This window comes from Triticum aestivum, chromosome 3D (assembly GCF_018294505.1).
Source record: "Triticum aestivum cultivar Chinese Spring chromosome 3D, IWGSC CS RefSeq v2.1, whole genome shotgun sequence".
In the NCBI taxonomy this organism is placed as follows: Eukaryota; Viridiplantae; Streptophyta; class Magnoliopsida; order Poales; family Poaceae; genus Triticum; species Triticum aestivum.
In genome coordinates, this window is record NC_057802.1 from 43,001,515 (window position 1) to 43,019,461 (window position 17,947).

At 45.1% G+C, this 17,947-nt stretch overlaps 3 protein-coding genes across 6 annotated transcripts; 1 reads left to right on the top strand and 2 right to left on the bottom strand.

Annotated features, from left to right (window-relative positions):
- Positions 1-831: 831 nt before the first annotated feature.
- LOC123077229 (uncharacterized protein At4g14100) lies at positions 832-2,164 on the bottom strand. 2 transcript variants are annotated; one of them, XM_044499462.1, is made up of 3 exons: positions 2,143-2,164; positions 1,444-1,977; positions 832-1,359 (listed from the first exon to the last, which is right to left on the bottom strand). In XM_044499462.1, the coding sequence occupies exons 2-3, from the start codon at positions 1,934-1,936 to the stop codon at positions 1,154-1,156; spliced, it is 699 nt and encodes a 232-aa protein (XP_044355397.1). In that variant the 5' UTR covers positions 1,937-1,977; positions 2,143-2,164; the 3' UTR covers positions 832-1,153. The 2 variants fall into 2 exon arrangements, with proteins under 2 accessions (XP_044355397.1, XP_044355396.1); XM_044499461.1 differs by having other exon boundaries at positions 2,049-2,164.
- Positions 2,165-3,537: 1,373 nt separating this feature from the next.
- Positions 3,538-8,951, bottom strand: LOC123077227 (putative pentatricopeptide repeat-containing protein At2g01510). Of its 3 annotated transcripts, XM_044499459.1 has the most exons (5): positions 6,357-8,951; positions 5,340-5,501; positions 4,559-4,707; positions 3,974-4,138; positions 3,542-3,691 (listed from the first exon to the last, which is right to left on the bottom strand). In XM_044499459.1, exon 1 carries the CDS (start codon positions 8,945-8,947, stop codon positions 6,440-6,442), a length of 2,508 nt encoding a protein of 835 aa, XP_044355394.1. In that variant the 5' UTR covers positions 8,948-8,951; the 3' UTR covers positions 3,542-3,691; positions 3,974-4,138; positions 4,559-4,707; positions 5,340-5,501; positions 6,357-6,439. The 3 variants fall into 3 exon arrangements, with proteins under 3 accessions (XP_044355395.1, XP_044355394.1, XP_044355393.1); XM_044499460.1 differs by having other exon boundaries at positions 3,538-3,686; positions 4,559-5,501; XM_044499458.1 differs by having other exon boundaries at positions 4,559-5,501.
- Positions 8,952-11,641: 2,690 nt separating this feature from the next.
- On the top strand, positions 11,642-13,677 carry LOC123074023 (FBD-associated F-box protein At4g10400-like). The gene is made up of 3 exons (XM_044496980.1): positions 11,642-12,739; positions 12,839-13,018; positions 13,146-13,677. The coding sequence occupies exons 1-3, from the start codon at positions 11,765-11,767 to the stop codon at positions 13,452-13,454; spliced, it is 1,464 nt and encodes a 487-aa protein (XP_044352915.1). The 5' UTR covers positions 11,642-11,764; the 3' UTR covers positions 13,455-13,677.
- The last annotated feature ends 4,270 nt before the right edge of the window (positions 13,678-17,947 follow it).

The following is a 17,947-nucleotide window of genomic DNA, read 5'->3' on the forward strand; positions in this document are numbered from 1 at the left end:
GCAGGAAGCAGCGGAAGAACAACACGATGAAGATCCGAAGATCAAAGAAAAAGAAACGACAGCCCTATTAGCTGCTGAGCTACCATCACAGCCAACACGACTACAAAGCAAAAAGGGCCTGTCCTAGGCTAAGCGTCACCGCCGCGTCACTTGACCAACGCCGGTATCCTCCAAAGACAGCAGCAGCTCCAACTAAGACTTTCTTTGCCAACGCGCCATCCACCCTTGAAGCAGAGTGCAGGCAGATGGCGGAACTCGGTCGGTCCCAGACAAAGCTTCGTCTTGGACTTATCAGCAATGGCGTACATTGCGCCTCGAGCTTCACCAAAAACAGCGGCGAGCACCGGAGGAGCGCCACATAGAACCTCCAAGCAGTGTCTCAAAAACGTGATGCTCCCAACAGAGGAACGACGTCGGAGACGCCGTCATCACACCGATCCAACCGGACCTAGGCTTTCGCCCGGAGACACTACCAACCAAGCCCGAGGAAGATGCCGACACACCTCGGTGGCGCCTCCAAGGAGGAAAATGATACCCTCAGGCGCCATCGGCACCGGCTCTTGTTGTGCAGGACTTTCGTCCGTATCGTCGCACACCTCCGCTCAAGCCCTACGGAGCTCGTCCATGTCGTCTCACACCGCCGCCGCCGCAGCACCTTGTTGTTGAAGCCGTGAAGGCATGGTCCACCTCCCCACGGCGAGCATGCAGTCTGAGTTTTGAAACTAAGGTTGCAAGCACAATAAAACATGGGTTTCCAAGAATGATTAAGCACAATATAACATGAACTTAGGGAGATTAGAGGTCTAGGAAATACAGTTACAAAGGTACTTATGCATCAGAAACTACATACTATTACTTTGCATAAACATGTTTCAACTTCGTATGTAAGCTTCCAAAAGAAATTTCAAAATATTGGTGGATATAGGCAGAAGGGTGTTATCTTTAAGTAAGCTATAAGTCAAACATTCAATAGTTGCCTTGCGATCAGTACTTGTGCATGGGAGAGAAAACATGTAAACTTTGGTACAAAAGAAATTAAATTGAACAGCGCGAGTTTTTTCAGAGTGCCATCTCCAGTAGCAATGGTTAGATGAACCATTTCCCCAGTAGCAAGGTGTGAAAAAACACACCAAGTATTCATATTCAGATATTATCAGTAGGCGGCGGCAGCTCCAGCAAACTTCCTGAATAGCCTGACCGCGTCCATGACGCCATTCGAAACAGCGACATGATCGTCGTGCTCGTTGGTCTTGTTGGCTGCGTCGTCCAGGAAGCAGTGCGCGGGTGCCTGCCACTGGTCGTCGTCTTCCAGCACCACGCCCACCTCGAAGCTCATCACAAACTGCTCTATCCCCGTCACTGCAACCATGCAAAGCTCCATCAAACCAAGTAAAGTTCAGACATTACATGGGGATATATGGATCGCGGCCGGGCCGTACATACCATCAATGAAGTTCCAGCGGACGGGGCGGCGCGTGAGCGCGTCCTCGTAGTAGACGATGAAGTCAGCCTTGCCCCAGACGTGGCAGTCGATCCCGCCGGTGGTCTCGCGGCCGAGGTAGACGGCGCCGCCCTCGGCGATCCACCCAGGGCGGTGCACGCCGACGGGGAACTGCAGCGTGCGGCAGGTGGCCGAGTCGAAGTAGAAGCTGGTGCCGTTGTTCCACTCCACGTCGTAGAGCGGGTCGCCGGACAGCTGGTACCGGATCAGGTTCAGGTTGCGCCGCCGCGGCCAGTCGTAGTAGAGGTCGTGCAGGCGGAGCGCCGGGCTCGTCGATGCGATCGAGACGTTGGTCAGGTTCGTGAACAGCACCGCGTGGAACTGCTCCGGCCACGGCGCTGGCCCATCGGGCGTCGTCGCTGAGGACGCCGCCGCCGCAGTGGTGGCGGCAGCGGCGATGAGCAGGAGCTGGAGCTGGAGCAGTGGCCATGCCATGTCTGTTGTCGCAGACCTTATCCTCCGTTTCACCTGTCTGTCTGCTGGTGAGTGGTGAGTGAGGGGTGACCACTGACCAAAAGCAATGGACGACTGGGCAGCAAATTTATACCATCCATGTGCAGCAATTTCAGCCGCACAAGTTTCTATGAGATTTATCAAGTTCAGAGAGAATGAAGCAAATATCAAGTTTCAGCGATGAGTACCGCATAATCGATGTCGTCAACTCTGCGTAAAATAATATCACTTGTTAGCATAGTTCCAAATACAGCGTCATTATGCACATCCAATTACACCAAATTAAGGAGATTGGCAATTGCTGCAAGAATGATCAATTCCACTACTGAACTTTTTAGTTACATGCTACAAGCGAAGCCGCACGAACAAATACTAAATATTAGCGCGTTCATATAAATTAGAATTTTGGCTGCAAGATGGACTTGATGGGACAGCCAGGCTAAGGAATATCAATATGAATAGGCAAATGTACAGATATGCAAAATTATCTGAATCAGCACCTATTATGGTCGAATGCTGGTTTCCTCCCAGTTTCGCAGTAGGAATTTGACTAGAGTTTTGCTGCTGATACAGTACAGCAGTGCAGTGCTGCTTTTCAGTCAAACATTTCCTCCCTTAGAAGGAGAACAAGAAAATATCTTGCAACATGGTTCGACAGTTATCATATCTCTGAGAAGAGCTGTTGTATGGAACTAATACACTATGTCATCAGTTCTTACAACAGTTGAAGCTGCACTAGCGCCAGAAAGCGCAGCGCACACCACGCCCGTGGTAATGCCTGTTTATTTTTTGGTGTTGATCATGTTAAAGGTACAAAACGGAGAGCAGAACCAAGAGGTGAGCTGAGTGACAGTTTTATCAGGTTGATTGTGGTGGTGGTAAACTTTCACGTGAACGATTTTTTGTCTGTTCATTTCATGGCTCGCAATGAAATTTTAGCTCATGTATTTTAGTTGGCCTAACTGTAGAATAGTTAGAAATTAGATACAAGATACGATTCAGGTAGATTAGTCTAAGAAATCTAACCTAACCTATAAATTGCAGTAAAATACATATTAATGAAGCAAAATACAATATAGATTTTTTCTGAAATTTCACTGCTTCAGTTTAGACTATAAATAAAGAATAAAACAAACTATACACCACATAAACTGGCCACACGGAGATCCTCTTGTGAATCACACCATCTAAGTATGTTGCCTTGCATGACACATTTTGTTAGCGACATTATTGTCTGCTAATTTTGTCAAAACGTCAGAAACCTAGGACATTATAAACTACCACAATTTGTTTCTAGAAGAAGCTCACAGAACTTTTTACTTTCTTATGTCAAGAAGTTACATGGTCATGAAAACTCTATCAGGCCATTGTCCAGTCATTACAATAAATGATCCATTGTTTGACGGGTATAAATGATCTATTGTTTGTACAGAATTAGCACACTAAAAGCAAGATGCAGCAATGGAAATAAAGTTGTAGCGCTTCACATACAGTAAGTGAAAAAGAAATGAGCAAGGGGACCAATTTTAGTTGCCTGAACAGATGTGGATAGAGCCTAGTTTTTTTTTTTTACCTTACCTACTTCTCGCCAATACCCCCACAGACGCCCCTCTTCATGTGCAGAAAATGCCCCTGACCCCCCTCCAAGCAGTAAGGCCCAGAATGACAACAACGACACACAGAAGGCCCCGCAAAAGGTAGCGAAAGTGAGCGAAGTAGCTTGGCCAGTTACCTGCACTGACCCAACCAAATAAATGTAGCCAGCGGATCAAGGCAGAACGCAGAACAGTGAGTATATTGTACTAATAACCTAGATTGAACACAGTTGAAAAACAATGTTATCTGAAAATTTGATGTGTATACCAGGAATAAACGATGGCCAAGTAATGCAAAATATTGTACAAATAATTAAAAGATTCAGACTTGCAGGTAATTTTAAGAAACATCACATCGTATACATCATATCTTAGCCAAGGTGTGCAGGTGATAAACAGGGGAATCTAAGCAGTAGGAACTCACCCATTATAAGCCAACAACAAACAATGTTGTTATTGCCTTCCCTCTATATTACTGGGAGTGGCATACAGGTTCAGTCCCTACAGATGTTACTTCCAATAGATGGCTTCGGTTCCGATTGAAAACCATTTTACATGGCGCTTGCATGGCTTCTACTGCAGGGATGATCTGAACAAAGAAGTGAAACACATCTTAGACAACCATCAAGACATAAATTGGGTAGCTGAAACAAAAAATTGATCAGATAAGCGAAACAGTGATCTAATGCCTATCCAATTATCCATGATGTACCATGAGACTACTTGCACAGACTGCCAAAAACAACTGACTATTGTAGGAAGATAAAGGCAAAGCAAATACAAATATAAAAGAATCTAATTAGTATGTTACTGCTTTTTTACCACTTAACATACAGCCTTTACTGGCGTACAAACTAAATATAATCACCAACCTTCTTAACTAATGGTTTACCAAAAAAACAGCTAGACAGTAAGCATCAGACCCTTCAATAACAAAGAGAAATACCAAATGAATGGACTCATTCAAGAAATAAACATTTAAGAAGTCACAAAAAGAGATTTTTGTTACCTGCTATTTTTCTTGGTACTCCAGAGGAAAAAGACATCAATAGCACTGTCAGACCAGCCTACCAGGCAGATAGTAAGAGCAGCAGCACACAGGAACTTGTTAATCCAGAGGATGTTATCCATTGGCATATTTGCACACAAAGTAGTTATCTGAAGCTCACGATGGCAAAATGGACAACAAATGCAGCAGTTTCCATCACAAGAAAACAACACATTGGATTAGTAATGAGCATACATCACTGGATAAGTAATATATATGGTTCATTATGTACACAGTTCCTTCAATACAAACAAAATCCCATATAGCATCAGCATTAGCTGACTAAAATCATAGGCATCATCTCTGTTGCAAACAGTTTTTATTTTGCGAAAAGATCAAGTGTAGTATCATGTTCCTAAATATACATAAAAGCAAAAGGACTGAGGGCAGTAATGTATCAGTTCTCATCTGCCACATAAATTCAGTAAAAAGAATTGTAGGCATCAACATCGTATCTAAAATCCAGCATGGAAATATGTAATGAAATGCACCCGTTTCTATCACGGGAAAATGCAAACAAGATGCACCATGGACAAAGATAATACCCCTCTCTTTTAGTGGGGCAAAGTACTGTAATTGACCGTTTGCCGGTACAAACTGTTATCTTCCATTTGCTTAGCATTGAATTTCAACACAATTTAGGGATTGTAACTACAGAGTAAGAGTTTATGTTACTATGGTAGCATGACTAACTCACGATATGTTCCCTCTTACGGATACAGAACCAAATTGTAGAGCTCACCTAATTGTCCAAATAGGTGAGGCGATGGTAAGAAATTTTTCCATAAACAAAATATTGGACAGGAGCATGGCAGGAGGAGGCGTCCCTTGGCAACACGGACGGGAGCACACACAGCGGACCCGGACGACGCAGAGGGTTGGGGGCTTGAGGCCACCAAAATATCTGGTGCATGTCAAAATAATTTAGGTGCATAGTACATTGAAATCTCCATCCAGAGGACGAATAGAGAAATCTGCTGAAATATGTTCCATCTCGAAAATGTATATAACGTGAAGACATTGACATGCCATTAAAAGCTAAGTGTCTGGTGTCATTTATGACACTTGGATCAACGTTTTAGGGAATAAGAACAGAACTGTCAAGTGGGAATGTTTTACTGAATTTCAACTTATATGATTAAATTACTAGGCAAGCTTTGAAAATAATTTTATAAGCTTTGAGAATCCTATCCCCAAAGTCCCAAACACATGAAGATAATAGAAGAAATTGAATTAATTTCATGATTAAGATAGGCAGATAAGGGAAATAATTCTAGGATAGAAGAACATAATAACAATATACAATCTTATATTTGTGCATTATAAGTAGTGAAGGTTAAATATCGCAATGATTTGTATCTGGCTTTCAAAGATTTCACATAGAAAGAACAAATAATTATGTAGTTTCAGTAAAAAAAAAAAGTTATCACCTACAGCTACAGAAACACATCCTTCTCAAATCTCCGTTATCATGAAGACTGCACGAAGGCAATGGATTCAAAAAAACAAAGAACTGAAACAAAAACATGCTATACAAAATAAAATAAATCAATATCCTGTATTTGAGGAGTAGTGTTCCCTTATTTATTTGAAATGGGGTAGTGTCAAGCCTTACGTACAGTAAGCCTTGTTTATCCTAAAAAATGGCTATCAGACTACTTCCAGCTATGTACATGAAAGAAAAATACACCTAATGAAGCATTTCGTAAACTAGTTATAAGGAACATGGTAACAAAAAATACCAAAAATGTTAAGTTACCTGATAGATGTGCTCTTACAATCCTTAGTTGTTTGTCAGCATGTTCAGTGTGCATCCTTCATTTGCACAAGAAAGCGTAATCCCTACCAATAGTCTCCACAAGAACAAACTCCATCCTTGAAATGGTGAAACCTGCTTGAATCTCTTACAATTATGTCTCTGTTCACAATCTTTGACATCATCTTGATTGCAGCATGGCAGTCTAGGCAAGCAGATAGATTCTTCATAACTCTAATTGGCCTCCCTGGTGGGGTGTTAATCAGAGCAAATGCAATGGCCAATCTCTCGCTGTGGTATTTCAATGACTCCAACTTTAAGTCATCATCCACTTGATGCAAGGCACAGCTAGTGTCGGGCTTATATCCTTGTTTATCCATCTCTTTGTACAGCCTCTCTAGCTCTTCTTTCATCTCGGATATCATCGGGTTGGTTTGGTCATTTGAAGAAAAGCTGTAGATTTTTTGTTTGACTTCAACCCAACTGTAACCTGACTCTTTCCTAAGTCCTCTATTTCTCATGATCTTTTTAACACGGGCAGCGTCTTCCCATTTACCGGCCTTTGCATATATGTTGGACAGTATAACGTAAGGTGTCGCGTCTGTGGATCCCATACTGAACAACTTTTCAGCTGCCACTCTAGCTAAATCCTGGTTTCCATGGATCCTGCACGAGTGAAGAATGGAGCTCCAAATGATTGGGTCATCTTCAAACGGCATCACACTCAACATTTTCTGAACTTTATCAAAACGTCCCACCCGACCTAATGTATCGATAACACAAGCATAGTGTCCTTTCCAGGGGGATATGCCATATTCATCTTCCATCAATTCAAAGTATTTCATACATTCTTCTGCAAGACCGTTGTGACTGCAGGCTGACAGTACACTCAAGAAGGTGACTGAATCTGGTTTGAAACCATAATGAAGCATACCTTCAAACACCTTGATGGCGTTCTTTGCCTGCCCGTAGTGCGCGTAGGCTGAAATAACAGCATTCCACGAGATCGAATTCCTCTCAGGCATCTCATCAAATGTTTGGAGCGCCTCATCCAAACAGCCACACTTTGCGTACATGTCAAGAAGGGCACTTCCTGAGAACACACTGGAGATGTGGCCTGATCTGATGGTGTAAGAATGCAACTGCCTCCCTAACCCGATCATTGCCAGGCTTGAGGACGCCTTAATGATGCTTGAAAATGTCGCCCTGTCCGGGCTCAGACCAGCTCTTCTCATGTCACAGAATAACCGCAGCGCTTCCTCCAGCTGCCCATTCTGGACATACCCAGTTATCATTGCTGTCCATGAAACGCCTGTCTTGTCATTCTTGTTGAGAAAATTGGTCTTTGCAGCATCCAACATCCCACATTTTGAATACATGTCAATCAGGGCGTTGCCCGCAAGATCCTCCGAAGAAAGGCCAAGAAGGACCAGCTGAGCATGTATTTGCTTCCCAATCCCAATGTGAGGCAGTGAGCCAGCAACACTCAGCAAACTAGCATAAGGTAAGGCCTGCCTGTCGAAACAGAGTATCTGCATCTCTCTGAACAGCCGCAGCGCTCTGCTAGCGCACCGGTTCCAAGCATAGCCTGAGATCATGACATTATATGAGACATTGTCGCGCTCTGGCATCTCGTCGAACAGCTTCTCCATCTCAGCAAGGCAGTCGCATTTGGAGTAGAAATCCAGCAACGAGTTCTTGAGAAACACGTTGTGCACCGAGGTGGCTCTGGCCACGAGGCCGTGGACCTGGCGCCCGAGGTGGAGATCACCCATGCCTGTGGCTACGGTGAGCATGCTGGAGAAGGTGAACTGGCTGGCGTCAAGACCCGCGCGGCGCATATCAGTAAATAGGCCCAGTGCTTCCCTGTGCAGCCCCTCCTTGGAGCACCCCATCATCATGGCATTGTAGGTGACGGAGTCCCTGTGCAGCATCTCCTGGAACACTCTCATGCCGGCAGCGAGGAGGCCATGCTTGCAGTAGGCGTCCAGCAGCGTGTTGCAGACGACGACGCTGGAGCGGAGGAGGCCGAGCTTGACGGCGAAAGGGTGGAGCGACGCGGTCACGGCGCCAGAGGCGGGCACGTTGAGCACGGTGGACACGGTGACGCGGTCTGGGGCGACGCCCTCCCTGAGCATGTCGCGGAAGAGAGCCAGGGCGTCAGCGGCGCGGCCGGGGGCGGCGGCGAAGGTGGCCATCATGATGGTCCAGGTGACGGCCTCGCGGAGGCGGGACGGGGAGGAGAGGAAGAGCTGGTGCGCAGCGGCCAGCTGCCCCGACCTGGAGTAGCCGGAGAGCATGCGGTTGAGGGAGAAGGCGTTCTTGGTGTGGGGCATTTGGTCGAACAGGGCGCGGGCCTGCGCGAGGCGGCCGGAGGAGATGAGCGACTGGAGGTGGAGGTTGAGGCGGTAGGCGGCCGGGTCGAAGCCCGTCTTGACCATGCGGGCGTCCGGCGGCGTGGCGGCGCCGAAGCCGGCGACGGGGCCGACGCGGGGGAGGACGGCGTCGGCATTGGCTACGGCCACGGTGGGTCTGAACGGGAGGCGCATTACGGGCGGCGTATGGGGGGTTTGCCGTAGAACGGGAGGGAGCATTAAGGCCCGGCCCAGGCCCAGGCCCAAGCGTCGCCGTTTCCGAGTGATTCCGAGCTGCAGCCCCGGTAGATGCCTCTTTCGGTCTTTCCATTGTCAGTTGTCAAGGCTCTGCTTTTAGTGCATGCCACAACTGCATGATATTCATCTTCTGAAGCATCGCCACAAATAGTCCAAACATCAGCAAGTTCTAATGTTCTCTTCGGTTTATTGTGTTTGGTAGCTAAAGTATTACTCCCTCCGTTCCTAAATACTTGTCTTTTTAGGCATTTCAACAAGTGACTACATACGGAGTAAAATGAGTGAATCTACACTCTAAAATATGTCTACATACATCCGTATGTGATAGTCATTTGAAATGCCTAGAAAGACAAGTATTTAGGAACGGAGGGAGTAGTTGCTACCATCCAATCCCAAAATTATGATTTTCTCCGACGCCTTGGATTTCCATATGACATCCCAAATGCTGCAAACATATGCCTTTCCACACGAACTCGAGGCGGCAAAAATTCCATGAGTTCGCCCCTGCAACGCAAGGTTGTTTGCACTCTTGAGCATGAAACTACATGACTTTTCATAGTGCCACACAATGCAGCCCTCGGTGGTACTGGTTGGCATACAGATTTTGCATATTTCCTCGGCATCAAAAGGATGAAAGATTTGGTTTACAAGCTCTGTATCCCACTCTTTGGACCCCTCCTTCATAAGTTGATTGGCCTATCTGCAAACAGATATGAAAACATGTTCCAAGTGATTCCGAGCTACAATACTGGATTATGGTTCATCTATCTCTGGTTACCTACCTTTGGTTCACCAATAGAATTTTTTTAAGAAGCTCCATTTTTTAGCCAGTAGTGGTGATGAGACCTTCCTCTGTAGGTGATGCTTCCAAAGCATACAACACGAAGATAGTGAACAAAAAAGGATGTCACTGATGCTAAAAAAATTGGGCAACATTGGTTATCTGGCCACTATGTATATCTGCATTTGGTATATAATCCTTCCTTTCACACAACAATAGCAATTGTCCATGCCTCCATGGCAGGGTTCAGTCTATTGCCTACTGAAACTCAAGATACAAAAAGACATTATTCAATCATGAAACTGAATAAGTTTTTCAGTGGAACAAATTAAATTAATGTTGTGAAACATCACGAAACATATACTATGAAAACACTTAATGAAAAAATGAAACTAACAATGGACTTTTTGTGTACATGATTGGTCATCTGGTCTTAATGAATACGTATATGTAGATTAATATTCTTCAATTCACATAAGATACATGAGTTGTGTTATAAACAAAATGCAAGAAACTTGGAAAAGATCAAAACTTTTAGTGGTGCAACCGAACTCCAGAACTCTTGTTAAATCATAAGGGTATCTAAACGCCAATGACTATTGAAAAATAAGAAGAACATCGTAGCAAAATCTTGTTAGTGAAAAGGGACATAATATAAACACATATGACTTTTTGTGCATATGTATGTGAGAAACAAGTAAATTCTAGCTAGTGCACTTTTTGATACGTGAGAAGAAAGATGACATCTATACATGTAAATTAAGCTGAAATGGTTTGAGCACATGCATGCTATTTATGTAATAGTTTAACACAATTGTATGGTACAATGCATACCAAGGTAGAACAAAAATATGTCAAAATAAGGTAGATCAAACTTTTATGGAGGCCAGCAACATAATAACATGAACCTTTTTCTTATAGAGGAAAGGGGAGAGAAGGAGATGGAAGCGTGGCGGCACTGCAAGGAGCGAAAGGGCACGATGAGGAGTGGCGGCTAGGGTTTTCACCCGCTTAGAGGCCACATCAGAGAGAGAAAGAGTGCACGGGTGATTAGGGTTCCCTCGCCTCCCGTTGGCGCCGCCGCCGATCTACCTCACTTATGTGGCCTTCGGGCCATGGAGGCCGGGTGGATATCGGCCCCCGTCTCGGGAGGGCTCCATTTTCCTGGTTTTAGGGTTAATGTTTGGTGGGACGACACTCAGGTGGTGGTGGTGGCATCTTGTCCAACAAAATCTCCACGGCTTCAGCCCCATCTTGGCGACGACGTCGAGAAGCTTGTGGGATTTGTGTGGTTCTTGAGGACTTCTTCTGGCCGTAGGGATCTATGGATCGTCAAGGAGCTTCATCGGCGGTTCTTCCTCCTTCGTCATCTTCGGGACAGATGTGGTCTTCTTGACCCTTTCGGCGCTTCCCATCCGCATCCAACAACGTCAGGACGGCTCAGGGAGGAGTGGCAGTGTCGGCGCACCGTCGACATGGTCTGGGGGTTGAAGACGAAGGGCATCTCAAGGATTCCATTGTAATTTTCGTTTTTGTTGAGGTGCTTTGTACTGTCTGGTATTTCTTTTAATGCTAGGGTCCTTTTCGCAAAAAAAGAAGAGGCCAAGCCCTCTCCTGTCAAACCCTAAGCCACCATGCGAAAATCCCAAAACTACCCCCACCCAAATCCTGAAAAATATCCAACGGCCGAGCTCGCGTGAAAAAATATCGAACGACTGAAATGATCCGGACCCAGAGATAGACGCCCACGATCGCATCAGCAAATCGATCGGGCGGACGATATGTCCAAGCTCTGAGTGGCCCTAGTGTGTCGGCAAATCAATCGGACGGCGGATATGCTCTAAGCTCGGAAAACCCTAGTTTCTTGCATCTACATAACCATGGTATCGGTTGGAATTCCCAAGTGCGCCGCCGGTCATGCCCCCATCCAAAAAGCCCAGCGAGCTCCTCCGCGCATCCCTATCGCCGCTAGAGGCGACCTACCATATTTGATCTAAACTCTGAAGGTGGCTGCATCAATGGAGAGCATGCCGAAGGTGCGGCGGCCGAAGCTTTCTGACGCCGGAGGCGACGAGGACCGCCTCAGTGCGTTGCACGATGACACCCTCATCCAGATCCTCCTCAAGCTCCGTTGTCTCGCTGCAGCCGCCCGGACCAGCGTCCTCTCCCGCCGTTGGCGCCACCTTTGGGCCCTCCTCCCGAAGCTCCACTTCTACAACGCGACGGACCCCCGCCGCATACGCTCCGCCCTCGCCGCGCACGAGGCCCCGGCGCTCCAGGAGCTCGTCATCGTCAGACAGGATGCCTCTTCCGGGCCCACGGGGGCGTGGCTCCCTATCGCCGCGCGCCGCCTCTCCGGCTTACTGTTTTGCCACTATCTGTCGCAGAGGGTCATGGCTAGGAGAAGAGCTGCCTTGAAGTTGCCGTGCTTCGAGAGCGCCACCTGGATCTATATGCGGTTAGGGTTCCTCCGCCTTACGTTGCCGCCTTCCGGTGCGTTCGCCCGACTCAGTCTTCTTCACCTCTTTCAGCTCCGACTGCACGGTATGTGTGAGCTCGGTGCCATTGTCTCCTCGCCGCGGTGCCCGTGCTTGGGTAGACTTCTCGTCGATGACGTCCGGGGTGTGGGCGGCCTCGCAATCCACTCGGAATCTCTTGGACAAATTGAGCTATATAATCTGCCCGACTTGCAGCAGCTCACCATCGTGGCGCCATCACTCCATCAGCTAAAAGTGCAGGATTGCTTTGCTCCAGTTGCGCGGCAGCCGGTTGCCAGCATCTCAGCCCCACACCTGCTGCAGCTCGCATGGATAGATGATTATGATCAAAACTCTGTCAATCTTGGCGAGATGGCGCACCTACAACGGCTTGTCCTGCAACAATTTATCGTATATGGAAAGGACTACATTGCTTCGCACAACCGTAATTGTGCGCTTCTTTTGCGGCACTTTGAATGCCTACACAATCTTGTTATCACTCTTCATTGCCCCCCGGTGAGTTCATGTATACTATGTATAGTTTGTGTCATTGTTGAACTGCTATATATGTATAATATAATCCTTTTGTGTGTGACCTCTCATACGAACTGACAGGACATAACTAACAAGAAATACTTGATGGAAGATATAACAAGGGTTCCTGATGTTAAGTTATTGGGATTGGGCATAACGGCATGTGGGCATTCCTTTGGAGCCAGCTTATTTCATGTTCTGCGGATGTGTACTGCAATAAGAAGGCTGAATCTTGGTCTTATTGTCGCACCTGAACACGAGGTATGCTATTCTCAATTTGTTTATCTGTCTAGGAGTATTCTCAGTTTGTTGTCATCTATCTGCTATAATTTTATGTCCATCAAACCAAATCGGTTGGTCTTATTAAGCCAATGTGCCCTTGTTTCAGGCAGAAACTGTGTGCCCATCAGGTTGTATATGTGATCAGCCATCAAGCTGGAAAACCAGGGAACTCGTGTTGAATTGCCTCGAAGAAGTAGAAATCTTTGACTTGAAAGGAAGTGAACATGAAATCAGTGTTGTGGATCGTCTATTCAGTTGGGCACCGGTGCTAAAAAGGATGACAGTAAATTTCCATTACTCGATCACTGAAAACAAAGCTGAAGAGCTCTGCCAAGTGTTACTAACCTTCTCCAGGCCGGAAATATGTATGATTTGTAGGATGCCCAACATGTCGGAGAAAGTTTTGTATGCTTAACAAGACACCAATTTTTGCCCGGTCCATTGATTGTCAGTTGATCGAGCAGCTTATGTGAGACTGGACTAAACTAGTTTAAATTGTAGACACATTTGTGAGTGCTCTGTCAGTTGGTAATCTTCATCTGCGTGTAGCTGCTAGTTTCTCTATCCATGATTTATTATGGTTTGTTACTGATACTTGGTATGCATTTTGTGTACGGTAACTTTATGCCTCATGCCTATTAGAATCACAACAATTTACTACTCTTCAAGTTTGAGAAATTGGCATGCTACTTAATTTGGTTAATAACTTTGTAATAGGATTTCAGTTTACAAGAATATTTTCAGTATGTTGGAAAATGAAAAATGGGAACCGATTTTGTCTTGTCTGCTTTCCATCCTCGGCAAAAGTTTTGATCTCCGAAAATTTGGGTCTAGTGCGAGCCATCCAAGTCCAAGCTATATATGCTTATTTCCTCTTATCAACAAGTTTCCATAGTTGTCATTTTCACACGTATGTATTGTGAGATGCTTAATTTGGAACACAAACTACGAGCAATTCATACAAAGCCTCCGATGAGGAACAATAGGTGTTGAGTATAATGATTATTAGGAAGTATAGGATATACTAGGATTTGATCCTACCTTGTCTTGTACTCTAAGTTGATCTTTGCACTCCTATATACTAGACCATGATAGCGCGCGTTGCCGCGCCTGTCCATTCTATGATAAAATGTTAAGAATAGTGAAAATACTTGAAGCCACAAAACATGGAAATTTAAGTTTGTATCAACTTGCTCATATAGTCATCAGTAATCAAAGAGGAAATATTTGAAATAATTAGACAGTACAACTCTTCGAGGAACCTTGGGAAATTTAATACAGTATCTCAATGTAGAAGTGCACAATGTATATGTTCAAAGCTTCAGGTATAAGATCATGATAGATCCTCTGGATCACTAGGCTAGATTAGATCCGGTAAACCTACCTTGTGCAGCAGTAGATGAACTCGAGCTGGAAGCCATCATGGTGCTGGGGCGCACGGTGATGGCGGAGAGTGGGCAAGGTGGAGGTGGCGGCGATGTGTAGGCAGTGGCGGCGGCGGAGCTTCCCGTCACTGTCAGCGCTAGACCTAGATCGGGTCGAGGTTTTCGGTGAGGAGACTGGCAACGCGGTGAACCTCGTACTGCGTGCCGCCGGCCCCCACCTCTTTATGTAGCGCTGCGTGACAGGGGCCCGTCAACCATATTGCGGTTGGGCGCCCCCGATCAGGGCGCGGATCAGGGGCCCGGTGGGCCGTTGGGCCCACACGGAAAGAGATCAACATAACATTCTCCCCCTTGATCTCAACTTTTACTTTTAACCTTATACTTTCTAGTTTATTTGTTTCATCGCATATTGGTACATAGAGCATGTTCCATCGTCACGGCTTAATTGCCGTTAGAATCATACAGCTACAACATACGTTATGTTCAGAAACAAATTCTGTTCCTTTTGGGCCTATCCAAGAATCATAAGGCTTTCCCTTAAACCCATGCCGGCTAAGTGTTCCTTGAACACATTGGGTGGTAAGCCTTTCGTTAGCGGATCCGCAAGCATATCCTTTGTCCTTATATGCTCGAGACTTATAGTTTGATCCTGGATTTTATCTTTCACAACATAATACCTTATCTCTATTGTTTTGGCAGCATTACTCGACTTGTTGTTGTGAGCGTAAAATACCGCGGGCTGGTTGTCGCAGTACATCTTTAGTGGTTTGTGAATACAATCTACCACTTTCAAGTTGGGTACAAATTTCTTTAGCCATATCGCCTGCCCCGTGGCTTCGAAGCATGCTATGAATTCTGCATACATCGTGGATGATGCAACTATCGACTGTTTGGAGCTTTTCCACGAAATAGCTCCCCCAGCGAGGGTGAATATGTATCCTGACGTGGATTTTCTATCATCTCTGTCCCCCGCAAAATCTGCGTCTGAATACCCTTTTATCTCTAGGGAATCACTTCTCCTGTATATTAGCATGTAGTCCTTCGTGCCTTGCGCATAACGCAATGCTTTCTTTACCATCTTCCAGTGCTCTAGGCCTGGATTCTCTTGATATCTACCGAGTACCCCGGTGATAAAAGCTAAGTCAGGGCGAGTGCACACTTGTGCATACTGTAAGCTGCCAACTGCCGAAGCATATGGTACTGCTTTCATTTGATCGATCTCATACTGGTTCTTGGGACATTGAAATTTCCCAAAACTATCGCCCTTGACTATTGGAGCAGGTGTGGCTTTACTCGCATGCATATTATACTTTTTAAGAACCTTTTCTAAATATGCTTGCTGAGATAGTCCTAAGACTCCATTGTTCCTATCTCGGTGAATTTCTATGCCCAAAACATATGATGCTTCATCAAGATCTGTTATGTCAAAATTTGAGGATAAGTATTTCTTTGTTTCTTGTAGTAGACTAACATCACTACTAGCAAGCAGGATATCATCCACATACAAGATTAGGAAAATATATTTCCCATTTTTAAACATTGCATAAATGCAATTATCCTCAATATTTTCTTTAAATCCAAAACTTTTAATCGTTTGATTAAACTTTAGATACCACTGCCGAGAGGCTTGTCTTAATCCATAAATGGATTTCTTCAGGCGGCATCCCATATTTTCCTTGCCTTCCATGATAAAACCCTTGGGTTGTTTCATGTAGACCTTTTCTTTTAAATCACCATTCAGAAATGCCGTCTTAACATCCATTTGATGTAACTCTAAATCAAAATGAGCAACTAATGCCATTATGATTCTGAAGGAATCCTTACATGAGACTGGAGAAAATGTCTCATTGTAATCTATCCCTTCTCTTTGTGTAAATCCTTTTGCCACGAGTCGTGCTTTATACTTTTCTATATTCCCTTTAGAGTCATACTTAATTTTGTAGACCCATTTACAGCCTACTGTTTTGGCTCCTTTGGGAATTTCCTCTAAGTCCCAAACATCTTTGGAACTCATCGATTTCATCTCATCTTCCATTGCCTTCATCCACTTCGATGAATGAGGGCTTCTCATGGCTTCTTCATATGAGGTGGGATCTTTTTCCATATGAACCATTTCTGTGTTATAAACTTTAAAGTCAGTAGAAATAGCTGACTTTCTTGGTCTTGTAGACCTTCTAAGGGCCTCAGTTTCTGGCACATTTTGTGCCTCAACTTCTGGCACTTCTTCTAAATTTTGCTGTTGCACCTCCCTTTCATGCTCAACAACGGGTTCAGTCGGCTCCTGACGGACAGGTTCCGGGTCTTTCCCCACAGCTGTCATGGGTGGAGTTGCAACTGGTAGTGAGAAAAATGGCTCCTGAATCATCGGATTAGGTGCATGCACCCTCTTCTCCTCAAGATCAATTTTCCGAGCTACCAAGCTCCCCCTCATCATTTCGTCCTCTAAGAAGACTGCATGTCTCGTTTCTACAAACTTTGTATATCTGTCAGGGCAGTAGAAACGAAAACCTTTTGATCTGTCTGGATAGCCAATGAAGTGGCAACTTACTGTTTTGGGATCTAACTTTGCAATGTTTGGATTAAACATTTTGGCCTCAGCAGGGCACCCCCACACCCTGAAGTGTTGTAGGGAGGGCATCCTACCTGTCCATAGCTCGTACGGTGTTTTGGGAACCGACTTGCTTGGTACTCTATTGAGAATGTGAATGGCGGTTTTAAGCGCCTCCATCCATAATCCCAATGGCAAGTTGGAATAACTCATCATGCTGCGCACCATATCCATAAGGGTACGGTTGCGCCTTTCAGCTACTCCATTTTGCTAAGGCTCGCCCGGCATTGAATACTGGGCTACTATGCCAGTCTCCTGCAAGAACTTCGCAAAAGGTCCAGGGACTTGGCCATATGGAGTGTGTCGACCGTAGTACTCTCCCCCACGGTCGGACCTTACTATCTTTATTCTTTTATCGTGCTGATTCTCAACTTCAGCTTTGAATATTTTAAATTTATCCAACGCTTCCGATCTTTCTTTGATTGGATAAATATAACCATAGCGAGAGTAATCATCTGTGAATGTTATGAACGAGTCATATCCATCCACACTTTTCACCGGAAATGGTCCACAAATATCAGTGTGAATGATTTCTAGTGTGCCTTTGCTATGGATTGCACCTTTTTTGATTTGTTTTACGTACTTTCCTTTAATGCAATCTATGCATTGTTCTAAGTCTGAAAATTCTAACGGAGGAAGAATTTCACTTTTGACTAATCTTTCTATTCTCCCCTTCGAAATATGGCCCAAGCGACAGTGCCATAGTTTCGATGAGTCAAATGTTCTTTTTCTTTTCTTTTGTACTTTATTCGACGCAGAAACATGTTCTTTCACATTGCAAACGGAATAGACTTTTTCACGAAGTGATAACAAATAAAGCTCATCATGTAGTAAAGCATCACCCACATAAGCATTATTTAACCAAATGGCACACTTGCCATGTCCAAAATAACACTCATAATTATCTTTGTCCAA